The 15,263-nt window shown below is 35.9% G+C and overlaps 1 protein-coding gene across 2 annotated transcripts in view; it reads right to left on the bottom strand.

Annotated features, from left to right (window-relative positions):
• Positions 1–15,263, bottom strand: part of EDIL3 (EGF like repeats and discoidin domains 3) — a 399,438-nt gene that overhangs the window by 283,097 nt on the left and 101,078 nt on the right. For both annotated transcript variants that reach the window (XM_021699551.1, XM_021699541.1), the window contains exon 2: positions 7,344–7,472. In XM_021699551.1, coding sequence (XP_021555226.1) covers positions 7,344–7,472 — 129 coding nt within the window. The remainder of the gene's footprint in view (positions 1–7,343; positions 7,473–15,263) is intronic.

Genomic DNA, 15,263 nt, shown 5'->3' on the forward strand with positions numbered 1-15,263 from the left:
CATTTGACCAGAAGATCTATAAAGGGAAAGCCTATTTTTTGTGGTTATATCCTTAGTGCCAAGAACAGTGTCTGGCATATAGCATATATTCAATAAATATTTAATGGATGGATGAATAAACAAATAAATGAACAAATTGATGAATGTTATAGCCATTTTTTAAATCAAAGACTTGATTTTGGGGTGCAGTTTTAAGTTTACAGCAAAATAGAGAAAGGTACAGTGTTTTCCCATACAGTCCCTGAACCCCACATATGCATAACCTCACCATTATTAACCCCACATATGCATTCCTCACCAGAGTGGTGCATTTATTACAATTGATGAACCTACATTTACACATCATAATTATCCAAAACCCATACTTTGCAGCAGGGTTCACTCTTCGTATTGTACATTATATGGATTTGGGCAAATGTATAATGATATGTATCTAACATTATAATAGCATGCAGAGTATTTTCACTGCCCTAAAATCCTTTGTGCTCTGCTTACTGTGTTTTTCGTTTCAAATTTCACTTGTTTATTACTAGTTTAAAGAAAAATAATTGACTTCTATATAGTAACCTTGCATTCTACAATCTTGCTATAATTGTTTATTAGTTCCCGAATTTTTCTGGGAACTAGGATTTGTTTCTACATAGATGTTCATGTCATCCATGAAAGGATAGTTTTATTTTTCCTTCCCAATATGTATACCTTTATTTTCTTTCCTTGTCTATTGCATTGGCTAGTAATTCCAGTACAATATTAAAAAGGAATAGTGAGAGGGAGCATCCTTGTCTTGTTTCTGATCTAAGTGGAAAAGCTTCAAATTTCTTACCATTAAATATGATTTTAGCTGTAGGCTTTCTTTTTAAATGTTTTATTTAAATTCAATTTAGTTAATATATACTGTGTTATTAGTGTCAGGGGTAGAATTTAGTGATTTATCAGCTGCATATTACATTCACTGCTCATTACATCAAGTGCCCTCCTTAAGCTGACATCACCCAGTCACCCCATCCCCCCACCAACTACCCTTCCAGCAACCTTCAGTTTGTTTCCTATAGTTAAGAGTCTCTTATGGTTTGCACCTCCCTCTCTGTTTTTATCTTATTTTATTTTTCCTTCCCTTCCCCTATATTCATCTGTTTTGTTTCTTAAATTCCACATGAGTGAAATCATACGGTATTTGTCTTTCTCTGACTGACTTATTTCGCCTAGCATAATACCCTCTAGTTTCATCCACATCACTGCAAATGGCAAGATGTCATTCTTTTTGATGGTTGAATAATATTCCATTGTGTATATATACCCATCTTCTTTATCCATTCATCTATCAATGGACATCTGGGCTCTTTCCATAGTTTGGCTATTGTGGACACTGTTGCTATAAACACTGGAGTGCATGTGCCCCTTTGAATCACTATTTTTAATAGATATTTTTTATCAAGTTGAGGAAATTTCCCTGTATTCCCAGCCACTTTTTAAAAATCTAATTCTTCCATGTGCCACAATCTAGATCTTTCTCCACAACTCCAGCAAAACTGATGTTTGCAATATCATTTATCAGTCACATGTAATCAATATAAATGTTTATCTTGGTCAACTTCCCCATCATATTTGATACTGCTGATCACATATGCCTTGAAACATGATTTACCCCTAACTTTTGGGGTGTAATGCTTTTGTGGTTTTTCTTCTATCTTTCTGATCACTCCTTCTCAGACTCCTTTATAAATTTAACTTTCTCTACCTATTGCTTAATTATTGATGAACTTCTTATCAGTTTCCATTCCTTAGTCTTTTCAAAATTTATTCTGCTTGTGGGCTGACTTATAAACTCCCTAAATTTATACAATTTATACAATAACTGTCTGTGTAATTATAACTTACAAATATATGCCTGACTTCTTAACTAATATCCAGCAAATTCCTCCAATTCAGTATGTGAAATATTCAACTCATTTTCTGCCTCTCAAGACATGTATCTTCAATTTATACTACCTCAGTAAATGGCATCAAGTTGCTTAGGCCAAAAACTAGGGATGCTACTTCTTTACTCCTCCCTTTCTCCACACTCCTTTTATTCAATAAACCCATAAGTCACCAGTAATTATCGACTGTATCCTTTAAATACTTACTGGCTTTCTATTTTCCATTCCCTTTGTTGCCTAAGCCAAACCATCATGTCTGACCTGGTTGCCTGCAGTAGACTTCAAATCGTTCCCCTGCCTTACTGTGTTCTATTTTTTTCCCCATATTGTCATATTATAGTGACAATGATCTTCTAAAAGTACAACCCTCTGCATGTCTCTAAGTATAAAGTCCAAATTCTTTAAAACATCACGCAGAATCTGCCACCCCTGCTTTCTCCAGATCCATCGGGCCACTATATGTCTTCCTTTTAAACTTCCTTTTAAACTCTTAGCCACATTGGGGCGCCTTGGTGGCTCAGTCGTTAAGCGTCTGCCATCGGCTCGGGTCATGATCCTAGGGTCCTGGGATTGAGCCCTGCATCAGGCTCCTTGCTCAGCGGGAAGCCTGCTTCTCCCTCTCCCACTGCTCCTGCTTATGTTCCCTCTCTCTCTGTGTCTCTCTCTGTCAAATAAATAAATAAAATCTTAAAAAAAAAAAAAACCTCCTAGCCACATCGAATTTCTTGCAGTTCATGGATTTATGACTTTTCTTATCTCTATTATCTATATCTTATATTATCTAAATACTTTTATCTTTCAGCTTGCTAGATTGGAATTAATTTTTATAATCATGTGAAAATGTTATTTTTTGAGGTAGGCATGCATTCCCTGACATCCAGCATAAGATGAGACACCTGCTTTATATTCTTATGACTCCATATGCTTCCACTATCACAACACCCATCATATTCATCTATTTATTTATTTATCTGTTTTCCTTGCTAGACAGTAATTTCTGTAAATTTGTGTACCATGGCATTCCACCAGATATGTAACTATTACTTAGCAAGTACTCAATAGATATATAAGAATATAAGAAAACTAAGATTTTTTTAAGTCAATCACTTACTTTGTTTTCTTTGATTGCATTAATATACTATGTATTTGAGTTGTAAAAGTTCACAACTGCTATTATTTTACTGGGTTAATTTGACAGCACACAGAGAAGAATTATGCCATGGAACTTAGATAATTTAATAATTTCCAAAATTTTCACATACAAATTCTAAAATTTCACTGGTAATAGAAATCTCCATATGAAATAAACATGTCAACATTTGGCTCCAAATTACACAGTGCCATACAGGAATGTAAGCAGGTAATTGGGAAGAAATTTGGGACTTAACCACATGGTGGCCTGTCTACAAGTCCCCTGGAGAAAAAAAGACAGCATCCGGTGCACATCTGTGCAAACAGTGGTTGATCTGGCTGATGTCTTCAAATCTGAGGATGTGAAGTAGGTTCTTTTACCCTTTTCTTGAATCAAGGAGATGTTTTGCTATTGCCTTTTGTGGCTATCAGAAGTGAGTTGTAATAACTCTAAGAGGCTGAGAACATTAAAGTGTGGAGGTATGTCTGAATAGGGAGATATGTGTGGGAGAGACAGACAAGGAGACAAAGAGAGAGGTAAAAGATGGATATTAGAGTATAGAGACAGATTAAGAAATAAATCTAAGAAAAACAATGTTGTCTTGTGAATCAAGTTCACAAATCTGAGCAAATCAATTTCTCCAAGCTTCCACACATAATATAGGAATGTAGGTGATATGAGGAATGATTGCAAATGCAGGAAAGTGTTTTGTGCTTATCTGACACTAGATGCTTTAGGAGAGAAGAATAAAAGTACAAAATTGGAGAGGATCTCTTTTAAAATAAGTAGCATCAAGAACTTAAAACAAAGTTACTATAAAGTAATGAGGTTTGAGGTAAAAATCAAGAAGTGATTTTTATCTCTAAGAATAGTGTATATTTGAAATTCTCCTTTCTAGATGTGCTACATGAAGAGAGTATCTATTTGATTGTAGAACAAACAGGGTAAAAATAATTTTTAAAATTGGGATCAAACAAAATTTCTTCTAAGCAAATATAGAAAAGATTTTCTTTCCTTTGGAAATTAAGAATAAGGAGATTTAGAATTCATATAATCACAAAATTTATATGGCTTAAAGGTTAGAATAAAGCTTGGCCACATCTCCATCTTTGCGTAAGTAAAAATACATCAATGGCTGTGAGCGCTGTGAATTGTGTAAGACTGATGAATCACAGACCTGTACCTCTGAAACAAATAATACATTATGTGTTAAAAAAAAGAAGATAGTAGGAAGGGAAAAATGAAGGGGGAGAAATTGGAGGGGGAGACGAACCATGAGAGACTATGGACTCTGAGAAAGAAAATGAGGGTTCTAGAGGGGAGGGGGTGGGGGGATGGGTTAGCCTGGTGATGGGTATTAAAGAGGGCACGTACTGCATGGAGCACTGGGTGTTATACGCAAACAATGGATCATGGAACACTACATCAAAAACTAATGATGTAATGTATGGTGATTAACATAACAAAAATAAAAACAATACAAAAAATACATCAATGGCGAAAACGAAAATCTTCTGTCTTTTAAGCTATTACATTAAAATACCTATAGCTTTTTTGGGGGAGGTTGTGTAAAATTCTAGTACACTCTAGTACACTGCTTTCTGCACTGGTGCTACCTAAAGGTATGGGAAGAACAACAGAAATGTACCACCAAAGTAATAGATTTTTTCAAACTAAAAATGCAGGATGGTCTTTAATGATCTAATGTTTCATATATTTTGTCCCAATAAGTAGTTTTAAAAATATGAAAAAAAAAACCTCAGGTAGGCTAGAGATTAAAAGCATTGCTACTAAATGTTTTTATTTAACAAATATTCAGTATTCCTTTATTATATGCACAAAAACATGGAGTTGAGAAAGAAGTAGTAGAAAGGCAATTAAGGTAATACATGTATGTCCTAAAGAGGTATCTAACCTGACAATTGTGTTTGATTTCCCCTTATTTTCTCACCTTTAAAAAATTATTTCACAATATAGTGAAGTTGTATTTAAGAAACCATGGCCATTTTTTAAACTTTTAGGGTACTTGTTTTCTATTATTTTAATGTTATAAAAGCAAGCCATAAAATTAGAATTGGTATAACTAATATGCTATGCTAAATGACAAAGCAAATATAAAATGGATATATTTCTTACAAGAACTCTTAAATATATACCATGGAAGAATGAGTTTGCTTAAAACATATAATAAAAAATATAGCTTAAGATTATATACTATAACTACCTGATTTCTGAGTATCATAAGTATTTTAATAATATATAATAATGACTCTGAGGAAAATTTAATTCTATAACCATTTGATTCCTCCACAGTCTCATTTGAACTGCATAGACTATGGCAGTATATTTCGTTTTTAAAGTGTTGTTGCCCATAGTCTCATTTTTCTGATGAAATGATGAAAACTGAATTAATTTAAAAATATGGACCAAAGATTTCAAGTATTTACTTTAAAAATCTATTAATATACTGATTTTTAAAATTATTTAAACACATTTGCCTCTTTAATTCCAGATTTGGCTCTTAGAAAATAGCAATAAAAACATTATATACTACAAATGTAAGGTACTGTCAGTTTGGGGTTAGCAGGCTTAAAATATAATACTAAAGTTTTATTCTATTCATCTATTCCTGTTAGGAATATTTATGACTATAATTTTCTTCAGAGATATAGACTTTCCTGAGGATATGGTTCTCATATTAAACTGTGAAACTCCCCGTACATATTTGGAGACTGGGTCAAGGTGGTTACAACAGTTTTATTTCAGTGGCACTGTATCAAACCCCCACACTAGCAGTGAGTTAATAAAAGCCTTAGAAGATCCATTCCTGGGCTCTCAGGAGGAGGGGAAGAATGAAGGGGGGGAGTCGGAGGGGGAGATGAACCATGAGAGACGAAGGACTCTGAAAAACAAACTGAGGGTTCTAGAGGGGAGGGGGGTGGGAGGATGGGTTAGCCTGGCGATGGGTATTAAAGAGGGCACATTCTGCATGGAGCACTGGGTGTTACGCAGAAACAATGAATCATGGAACACTACATCTAAAACTAATGATGTAATGTATGGGGATTAACATAACAATAAAAAAATATGGTCAAAAAAAAAAAAGCCTTAGAAGAGAATTGTATTTGAAATGAATTAAATAAACAAAATACCTTTCTGTAATAATACAACTGTTTCAGTAATATTACATTCATACTAACATCATATAAAAATGTCATATAAAAATACAAGAAAACACATTTAACAAATAGAGCACACTAAAATCCAATAACTAGTGGTCAAAAATGGCAAGTTAATAGTTTTATTTAATTATTCTTTCTTTCATTCATTCAATAGTTATTGGGCTTCTACTATGCATAAAGGTACCAGGTTAGGTGCATTAGATACAGTGATGAGTAACTCAAACTGTTCCCTTAGTATAGACACTATTACTTCTCTTCTTCAAAACTATTTTTCAAAAGCCATCAAAACCTCTGAGTTTTCCAAGATTTATGCTGGTTGGCAGAAATTTAACCCAAAACATGTTTAGTTTTCCTATATTGAACAGATATAACTCACTTTTTATTTTTCTTGGTACAGATGTGAAAAAAATATAGAAATTTTTTCAAACTTAATCATCATATTACCTTTAATCGCTATACAAATTTATACAGTGCTAAATTATTTGAAGTACAGCTATTTCCTTAATGGGAACAATTTGGAAATTATGGAAGTTATCCTGAATCCATAACTATACATGCCAATGAAATACTTCACAGATGAAAAAAAAAATTGAAATATGATCAATGACTACTCAATATTTGCAAAGCAAAGTTTTTGAGAAGACTCTGAAGAACAATGCAGCTGAAACATCATCTTTGATTTATTTATAGTCTTAGAAAAGTAATGATTAGAAGACTACAAAATAGTGATATTATCAGTCACTAAAATAAGTTCTATTTTATTTAGAGTGGCTAATTTAAATAAATTGACTTGAGTGAGAATAAAATTTTAAATGTTTATCAATATTAGAGAAATAAAAATTTTATTATATTCAAGTAATACTTGTAGCGACTTTGAAGTATAGCATTAATCACTAAAACATATTTTTAAATTATTTGAGAATACCACTAATACAAATATAATTTAACTATAAAATACAAATTATAAAATCGAAAGTACTACAGAGGAGTAAACTGATTCACAGCATACAGCAAATTGTACAGAATACCCATACTGCACCACGCCAAATTTGTCAGTCACTCATGCAAACAAAGAGGATAATGACTGAAATGCTTAAATCTTGCACTTACCAACCTCCACAACACTAGAACAGTTGGGATCTGTGAAGCCATCTGGACACTCACAGGAAAAGGAATTGTCAGACAATCCTGACAAACAAACACCTCCATTTTTACATGGATTGGGATCACAAATATCACCTGAGAAATAAAGAAAGAGATAATGAATTTTCATTTGTCTTAGGCATCAAAATATACTATGAAATTTCATATTCTGTCTTCCTTTGATAAAGTCATTATACTGTTTAGATTTATATTTTTTTTTTTTTTTTTTTTTAAAGATTTTTTATTTATTTATTTGAGAGAGAGAGAATGAGAGAGAGCAAGCACATGAGAGAGGGGAGGGTCAGAGGGAGAAGCAGACTCCCTGCCGAGCAGGGAGCCCGATGCGGGACTCGATCCCAGGACTCCAGGATCATGACCTGAGCCGAAGGCAGTCGCTTAACCAACTGAGCCACCCAGGCGCCCCTAGATTTATATTTGAATCCATGTGCTTTTAAGAGAGATGGTATACAACATAAAATTAAATTTTCTAATTCAAACATTGCATATTGAATAGCATACTAAAAGTTATTAACTCAGTTTGGGGTTCCTTCACTATATGTAAATGAAATATTGTCTGATTTGTTAAAGATTAACTGAAATATCTCTGGCAGACTGATTTATTAATTACTCCAGTAAAAAACCTTTCTAAATCCACACACTTAACTCTGGAACTTTGCAATTTCTCTCACTAAAGGAGTGGGGTTTATTTGTGGATCCCTAGAATCTGGGCTTGCCCATGTAACTTGCTTTGGCCAATAGGACGTTAGCAGACTTGAAGCCAGCAGAGATATGAAAAAGCACTTGAATATTTCTACTTCTTGGAACCCTGTCAGGGCCATGCAAATAAATTCAGGCTACCTTGCTTAAGAGAGGTAAGAGAAACATGGAAGAGTAAGAAAGAAACTGCCACAGAGAAGTAAGTTGTGCCATAACAAAAACCTATAATATGTGGCCTCAGCTTTGGTACTGGTTGGTAGATGGTACTGGTGGAATCTGGAAAGGCATTGAAAGAATGACTATAGGAGGCTAGGAAAATGTGAGACTGCCCTATGTTATGTAGAGAAAAGCAGTTGGTAAGGTTGTCACCTGAGAAAACCTTAGTGAAAGAAAATAAACCTAATGACCTCTTGTATATGAGTAATGAGATTTCCAGGCAGAATGTTAAAGTGTCAATTGGCTCTTAATACCTGCATTGATAAGGTACTACAAGAAAGAGATGTGATAAAGAAATGATGAGTTTGAAAGTAAAGGAATATAGAGAGACCAGGATTTGATATAACCAACCAACCAGCCAACCAATAACAACAAAAACTGTGTCTCAATGCCAGCCTCTCAAACCAGTGAAAGATCAAATCCAGAGCTTTGTCAGAAAGACATGGCCTCAACATAAACATCAAACTGAGGATACGGCTAGAAAGCCCTTATGAAAATATTTCAAATAATTCAGATACAGCCTGAAGGACCCTCTAGGCTAAATAAAAGAGCTTCCAGAAGTCTTAAAGGTATTATCTCCAAACAGCTTGACACACCCAAAGTAGCACTGATTAAGTTTTTTTTTTTTTTAAAGATTTTATTTATTTATTTGAGAGAGAGAATGAGAGAGAGCACATGAGAGGGGGGAGGGTCAGAGGGAGAAGCAGGCTCCTCGCTGAGCAGGGAGCCCAATGCGGGACTCGATCCCGGGACTCCAGGATCATGACCTGAGCCAAAGGCAGTCGCTTAACCGACTGAGCCACCCAGGCGCCCCAAGCACTGATTAAGTTTTAAGTGAAAAGCAGGCTTCAGACAAAGTCATGGGTATGGTTTTATTGCACTACTAGTGATTTATCCCAAAGATACAGATGTAGGGAAAAGAAGGGGCACATGCAACCCAATGTTCATAGCAGCAATGTCCACAATAGCCAAACTGTGGAAAGAACCCAGATGTCCTTCAACAGATGAATGGATAAAGAAGATGTGGTTCATATATACAATGGAATATTACTCAGCCATCAGAAAGGATGAATACCTACCATTTGCATTGACATGGATGGAACTGGAGGGGATTATGCTAAGTGAAATAAGTCAAGCAGAGAAAAACAATTATCATATGGTTTCACTCATATGTGGAACATAAGGAATAGCACAGAGGACCATAGGGGAAGGGAGGGAAAACTGAATGGGAAGAAATCAGAGAGGGAGACAAACCATGAGATACTCTGGACTCCAGGAAACCAAACTGAGGGTTACAGAAGGGAGGGGGGAGGATGGGGTAACCAGGTAATGGGTATTAAGGAGGGCATGTGTTGTGATGAGCACTGGGTGTTATACGCAAATAATGAATCGTTGAACACTACATCAAAAACTAATGATGTACTATATGTTGGCTAACTGAACATAATTAAAAAAACCTCTTAAATGGAAAAAAATTAACAACAATGTATAAGATGAAGAGCCAATGAATGTTTTTAACATGTATTTTAAAGTTTTGCATGGTCATATCTATATTTTAAGATGAATATTCTTGTAGCATTTTACAGAGTACATTTGAATGGGGAGGTTGATGACTGATAGAGATATTTCAATAGCCTTTCCGTCTATCTCTTTATATATCTAGGTAGCTAGCCGCTCAGCCATTCCTCCATTCATCCATCCATTTGTCCATCTATCCTCCTTGAGTACCTATTTTATAGCAGGCACTGAAGTCAGTGCTGGGCATACAGAACTAAAGATAGTCTTTACCATCAAGAAGTGCAGAGTCTACTATGTGAGATAAAAAAGCATGGACAATTACTACACACAGTAAGAGCTGTAATTAGTATACATGATCCAAAATGTAGGATCAACAAAGACCTCTGAAAGGATTCAGTGTTGTCAGGTGATACAGTAGAGGAGGGAGTACCTGCTTAGCATTCTAGGCAAACGGTATAGCATATACAAAGTTCCTGCTTCATTCCAGGAACATCAAAGAGGCCACTAAAATTAGAGCATAGATGTATATGAGAAATAGAGAGAAAGGAGCTCAGAAAATAGCATGGTCATATAAATAAAGGCCCTGAATATGCTGTGCCAAAAATTTTGAAGTTTACCTTTAAGCGCCAGAAAATCATAAAAGGACTTTATGCACTGGAAAGTATATGATCACATTTGTTCTTTGGAATGATAACTCAGGAAGCATTGTATTGGATCAAACAGAAGAGTCAAGGCTGAGGGCAAAAGGACTAAGCGTTAATCTCTTGAAGCAGTCCCAGAAAAAACTGATTTTCTTAACCCTTTTCAAAGACAACTACGAGCAGAGAATGCAATGGAGGCACCATTCAATCACCGATTCAGCTAATAAATACTAGGTAATAAAAAAAGAAATGAAAGTCCCCCAAATCACTCCTCCTCCTCCTCCCAGATAATTAATCTAGAAGTAAAGGCATTACTGTTGAGATCTTCTAGCAAGAGGCAATCATCAGTTTGAAAGTGATATCATCCCTCTCTGTTTTAGGTATGAGCAAAGCAACATAGCTTTGTACAGTCTAACAACATTGTCATCTACTAAACCACTACATTGCATGAAGATAAATATTAACACCCAAATATTTTTTTTTGATGAGAATCAGTCATAATTCTGTGTATAATCAATACTACAAAAAGAGGAGTTCTTTATTCCCTAGACCAGGATCTGTTGCTGCAGCAATGTCAACAGATCAAGGCACACTGTAGATATTTCTAGTCATTTATTTATACTGACAGAAGCAATATCTACAGGAGAAAGGCATGAGTAATATCCCAGAGGTTCTCAAGCATACAGACTACATTGATATATTTATCCAAAATCAAGTACCTTTCATTCTTACCCCTTTCACTCCTATAACCAAGTTCCTGCATAGTTTATTAAGTGATGTGAGCTTACAGTCCTGCTAAACCAGGGACCACACAAGGTGGTAATGCCTGGTCCCTTTAATTATCTCATCATGATGGGAAGTTGTGGTGTCCTGAGAAAATTATCTTGGTACGTGTGCTGCTCTTTTAGGTGATAATACTTAATCTAATCAGTTTTCTACCAGGTGTCATATGCCAGTCATATGATGCTTCTGTGGTCAGAATAAGACAGGATGATCATTCACCCCTCTCTACATCTTGTAGATACCAGCTCCTGTTTAGCAGACCCATTTATTCTCTCTTGTCCTTGAACTTTTTTTCTTTTTTGCTTGTGTCTACTTATTTCTAAAACATTGTACACTTGTGAAAATTCATCTTATATGTTATCCCCCTTTTTGATATTTACTCAGTGTCTTTTTGAAAGGTAGGAAAGAGGTAATAGATTTGACCAAAATGTACGAGTTAGAATCAAGATAACACTATGACCAAATTGATGTGGGGGTTGAGGGAGAGCAAGAAATCTGGATTGATGTCTAGAGCTCCTGCCTGTATGACTGAGTAGTTACCTTTCATAAGGAAATTTAATGGATTTAATTTTAAAGGAATTATTGTGTCTGAAAAGTCTGTGGGACATCCAAAATGAAAATGTCCCATAAAGCTACTGAACATGCAGATATGGAAATGGGGAAATTTTGCTACAATATGGATTGTTAAGTATGAATGTGAAAACAATATTTCAGTGACTCTTTAAAGGAAGGGCAGAGAAGGGGAGGAGGGAGTAGAGAGAAAAGAAGAGAAGAGGAGAGGAGAGGAGAGGAGAGGGGAGGAGAGAAGGGGTCCTTGGGCATACCAACAAATAAGTGAGGAAAAATAAGGAAGAGTCTTTGAAAGAGAAAAAAAAAAAAAAGGAAATTAGTGCTAGGCCCTTTCCACTTCAGTACAGATATTCAGTTCATTCACTTAGGGACTTTGTATGTCAAGTCTGCCCGAGATTAATAAAGGTCCCCACATGTACCAGTGTTAGGTGGGCAGTGTCAGCAGAAAACAAAATTTTGGCCTTGGATAAAGTAAAGCATAGACAACAGAAGCCCATCAAACATAATTAGGGTTATTATAGACTGTGCTTTAAATCTGCTTCCCCACATCTAATTATGAAATGCACCCTGGTGTCAGATGGGTTCTCCATGAAGTAAAGGCTAAGACAAAGTTAAGAGTGCAACAAACTTATGAAGAAGTAATGTCTGTGGAAAATAAATGAAGAGCAAGCAGTAATGGGCAGGAAAAGCCTTCATTCTGTCAGGCAGATCTGACACCTGTGAAAAGAAATGGGGGCGGGGGGCTGGGGGGAAGAAGGAGAATCGAGCAAGTGAGCCTCATGAGGTTTGTAATACAAATTTGACAAAGTCTTAGCCAACCCACCAGGAAGGAAAGATGACTCTTTAGAGGAATCCTCCAAGAGCAGAAATGACCAGGCACGGATACCCTTGCCATGTTCAGTCACTGACTGCAGACACAGTGAGGCTCTAATGCTCCAGAGGGATCCTGGAAGGGCTGCAGATGGTCTCTGGAGGCTAACTCCATTCTTTGCAGCTGGCTGATTTTCTTGAAGGGAAACTGCAGCAGTGCACTTCCAATGGGTGCCACAATCCCCTCACTCTCACCGGTGTCCTGGTTAGGGTCAGTTACATTGTTATCTTGCCCTAAACCATCATATCTGAGCCTGCTGTTCTCTCTACTTACCCATTATCTCAATGGGTTGTACAGAATAAGCCCGATGCTTTAAGTAGAAATAAATCCTCTAGCTGGAATTTCAAGTCTAATTAAAATGCACTGTAGGGATTTCTGATTCCCTGTCATTTCAATTAACCTGAGAAAGCAACAGTTCGGGTAAGAATCCTGATTAAAATGCGATAGATTCCTGGACCTCAAATCAGTGCTTTTTGTCTGTTCATTTATTTCCCAATGGATGTGTTGGTAGAGTCCTTTAAAACTAAGATGGAGCCCAGTACAAGAAGACAGGCTCCATATAGGAAAATAGGGCAATACACGATTTCATGGCTCTTTATTCCACTGTCAGCAGGCTCTTAAAATATACCTCTGCATATTGTAATCTGTGTGCAGCATTATACCTCGATGCTTCTTGGCTGGCTGGCCTCACCTGCTTTAGATTAGGACAGATGTGTTAATTTGAATCTAACTATGTTTTACGATTCCATCTGCAGTTTATGGCAGACTCAGGCAAATTAAGCTGATGCCGATTTGCCTTTTGGCAATAGAATGAAGCAATTATTTTTCCCAGGGGCAAGAAATCATTGCAGACTAAATTTAACTTCCTGTTTTCCTGGTCTTTCTCCCACTCTCCAGGGTTCTGGAGTGGGACCATCCTGTCTGGATCCAACGTCCATCTCATTCTTCTCACTGGCCCACCACCTGTTGCTAGTCACCTGTCCAAGGTGATTCAGGGATTGTCTTATTTCATCTCATTATTAATTTGCAATCCATGATCATTTAGCCTAGATAGCAAAGTGTATAGGCATCTATAATACATCACGTAGCACTGCAGAAGACAATGTAAAAACCTTCTAAAAACCTAAAATCTCTTTATGATTGTGATATGTGTTTTTGTTTTTTTCTGTGAGGTCAGTATACAACTATGCAACTTCTAATGACAAGTAAAGGAGAAAATCCTATGTTGGCCCTACTCTGGAAATCAGGTAACAAGAAGAGCTAATTTTTCTCATTAACGTTTAAACTCTCAGATATTTATGTATTGTTTTCTTTATATGTTAGTGCCCTTCTCCAGTTCACAGATCAGAGAATCACTGATTCATTCATCATGTATTGATACTCCAGGAAACACAGTAGAGGCTGGGAATACAGCCTAGATGAAGACACATAAGGTTCCAGCACCTGTAGAGTTTCTATTATAGTGGAGAGGATGCATAATGAAAAACTAACAGATAAGTAAGCAAGGCATTGGTCCCTATAATAAAAGCTATAGCGAAGGGGGTATAAGAAGAGAACAGGGTGGTGAGAAAGGCAGTAAAAAGAACTGGTTACTTAAATAAACAGTCAAGAAATGCTTCTCTGAGGAGGTGTCACTAGACCCAAAAACCAAAAGATGAACGGTGCCAGTCATGTTAAAACCTAAGGAAGAGTCTTTCAGGCAAGGGGATAGCAAATGTATGGCCCTACTCATAGGCAAGAGTAATGAATTCAAGAAATGGAAAGGAGGTCAATGCATTTGGGACATGTTAACAAAATGTCACTAAGTGTTTTTTGTCAGCAACACAATTTTAGTAGCAAACAATTTATAATTTAAAGCCCCACATTTGACTATCTGTCCTCATGATAATCAAGGGCATTTCTGCCAAGCCTATCTTAATACTTATCAAACGTCCACTGAAAATGTATTCCTGTATTTACATTCTAATGTTCTGATGTATTTGTATATTGACATTTTTTACATATTAATATATCTACATAGTACTGCTAATGTATTCATGTATTTACACGGTAATGTAAATATACCAATAATTTATTTGGATGAATGCATGCCTCTCCACTTTCTATGTTCCTTTAACAATGCTAGAAGTCACCCTGCCCTCTCTCCCTTTCTGCAAAAAAAAAAAAATTGTATACAGTTGTAAAATTAAAAACAAAAAAAATGGTAACATATGATTAAAACATGTTACTTCACTAACACAAAATATTATTTAATTTCTTCAGTATTTCCCCACACTAAATGTGAAGGATAGTGCCATACATATTCATATGTGGGAAAGTAAAATGCAGTGACCATTTAAAGTCATGTTTCACAACTATGACTTTCAGGTCTGTGTATTACCACCTCATCTTCGGTTTATTGCTCTCCCATTGAACTTGGTAGCTATACTCCTATCATTTCGTTTACAAACTGAAAGAAAATAAAAGCTTTGTTTCCAACTGCACAAATTAGAATTCTAACCAATCTGTAAACAGAGTACTTGGCAAAATGAGCCAATTGTAGTATACAAGTGAGCAATAACTAGTTAAAAT

Source organism: Neomonachus schauinslandi, chromosome 7, assembly GCF_002201575.2.
Source record: "Neomonachus schauinslandi chromosome 7, ASM220157v2, whole genome shotgun sequence".
Taxonomy (NCBI): domain Eukaryota; kingdom Metazoa; phylum Chordata; class Mammalia; order Carnivora; family Phocidae; genus Neomonachus; species Neomonachus schauinslandi.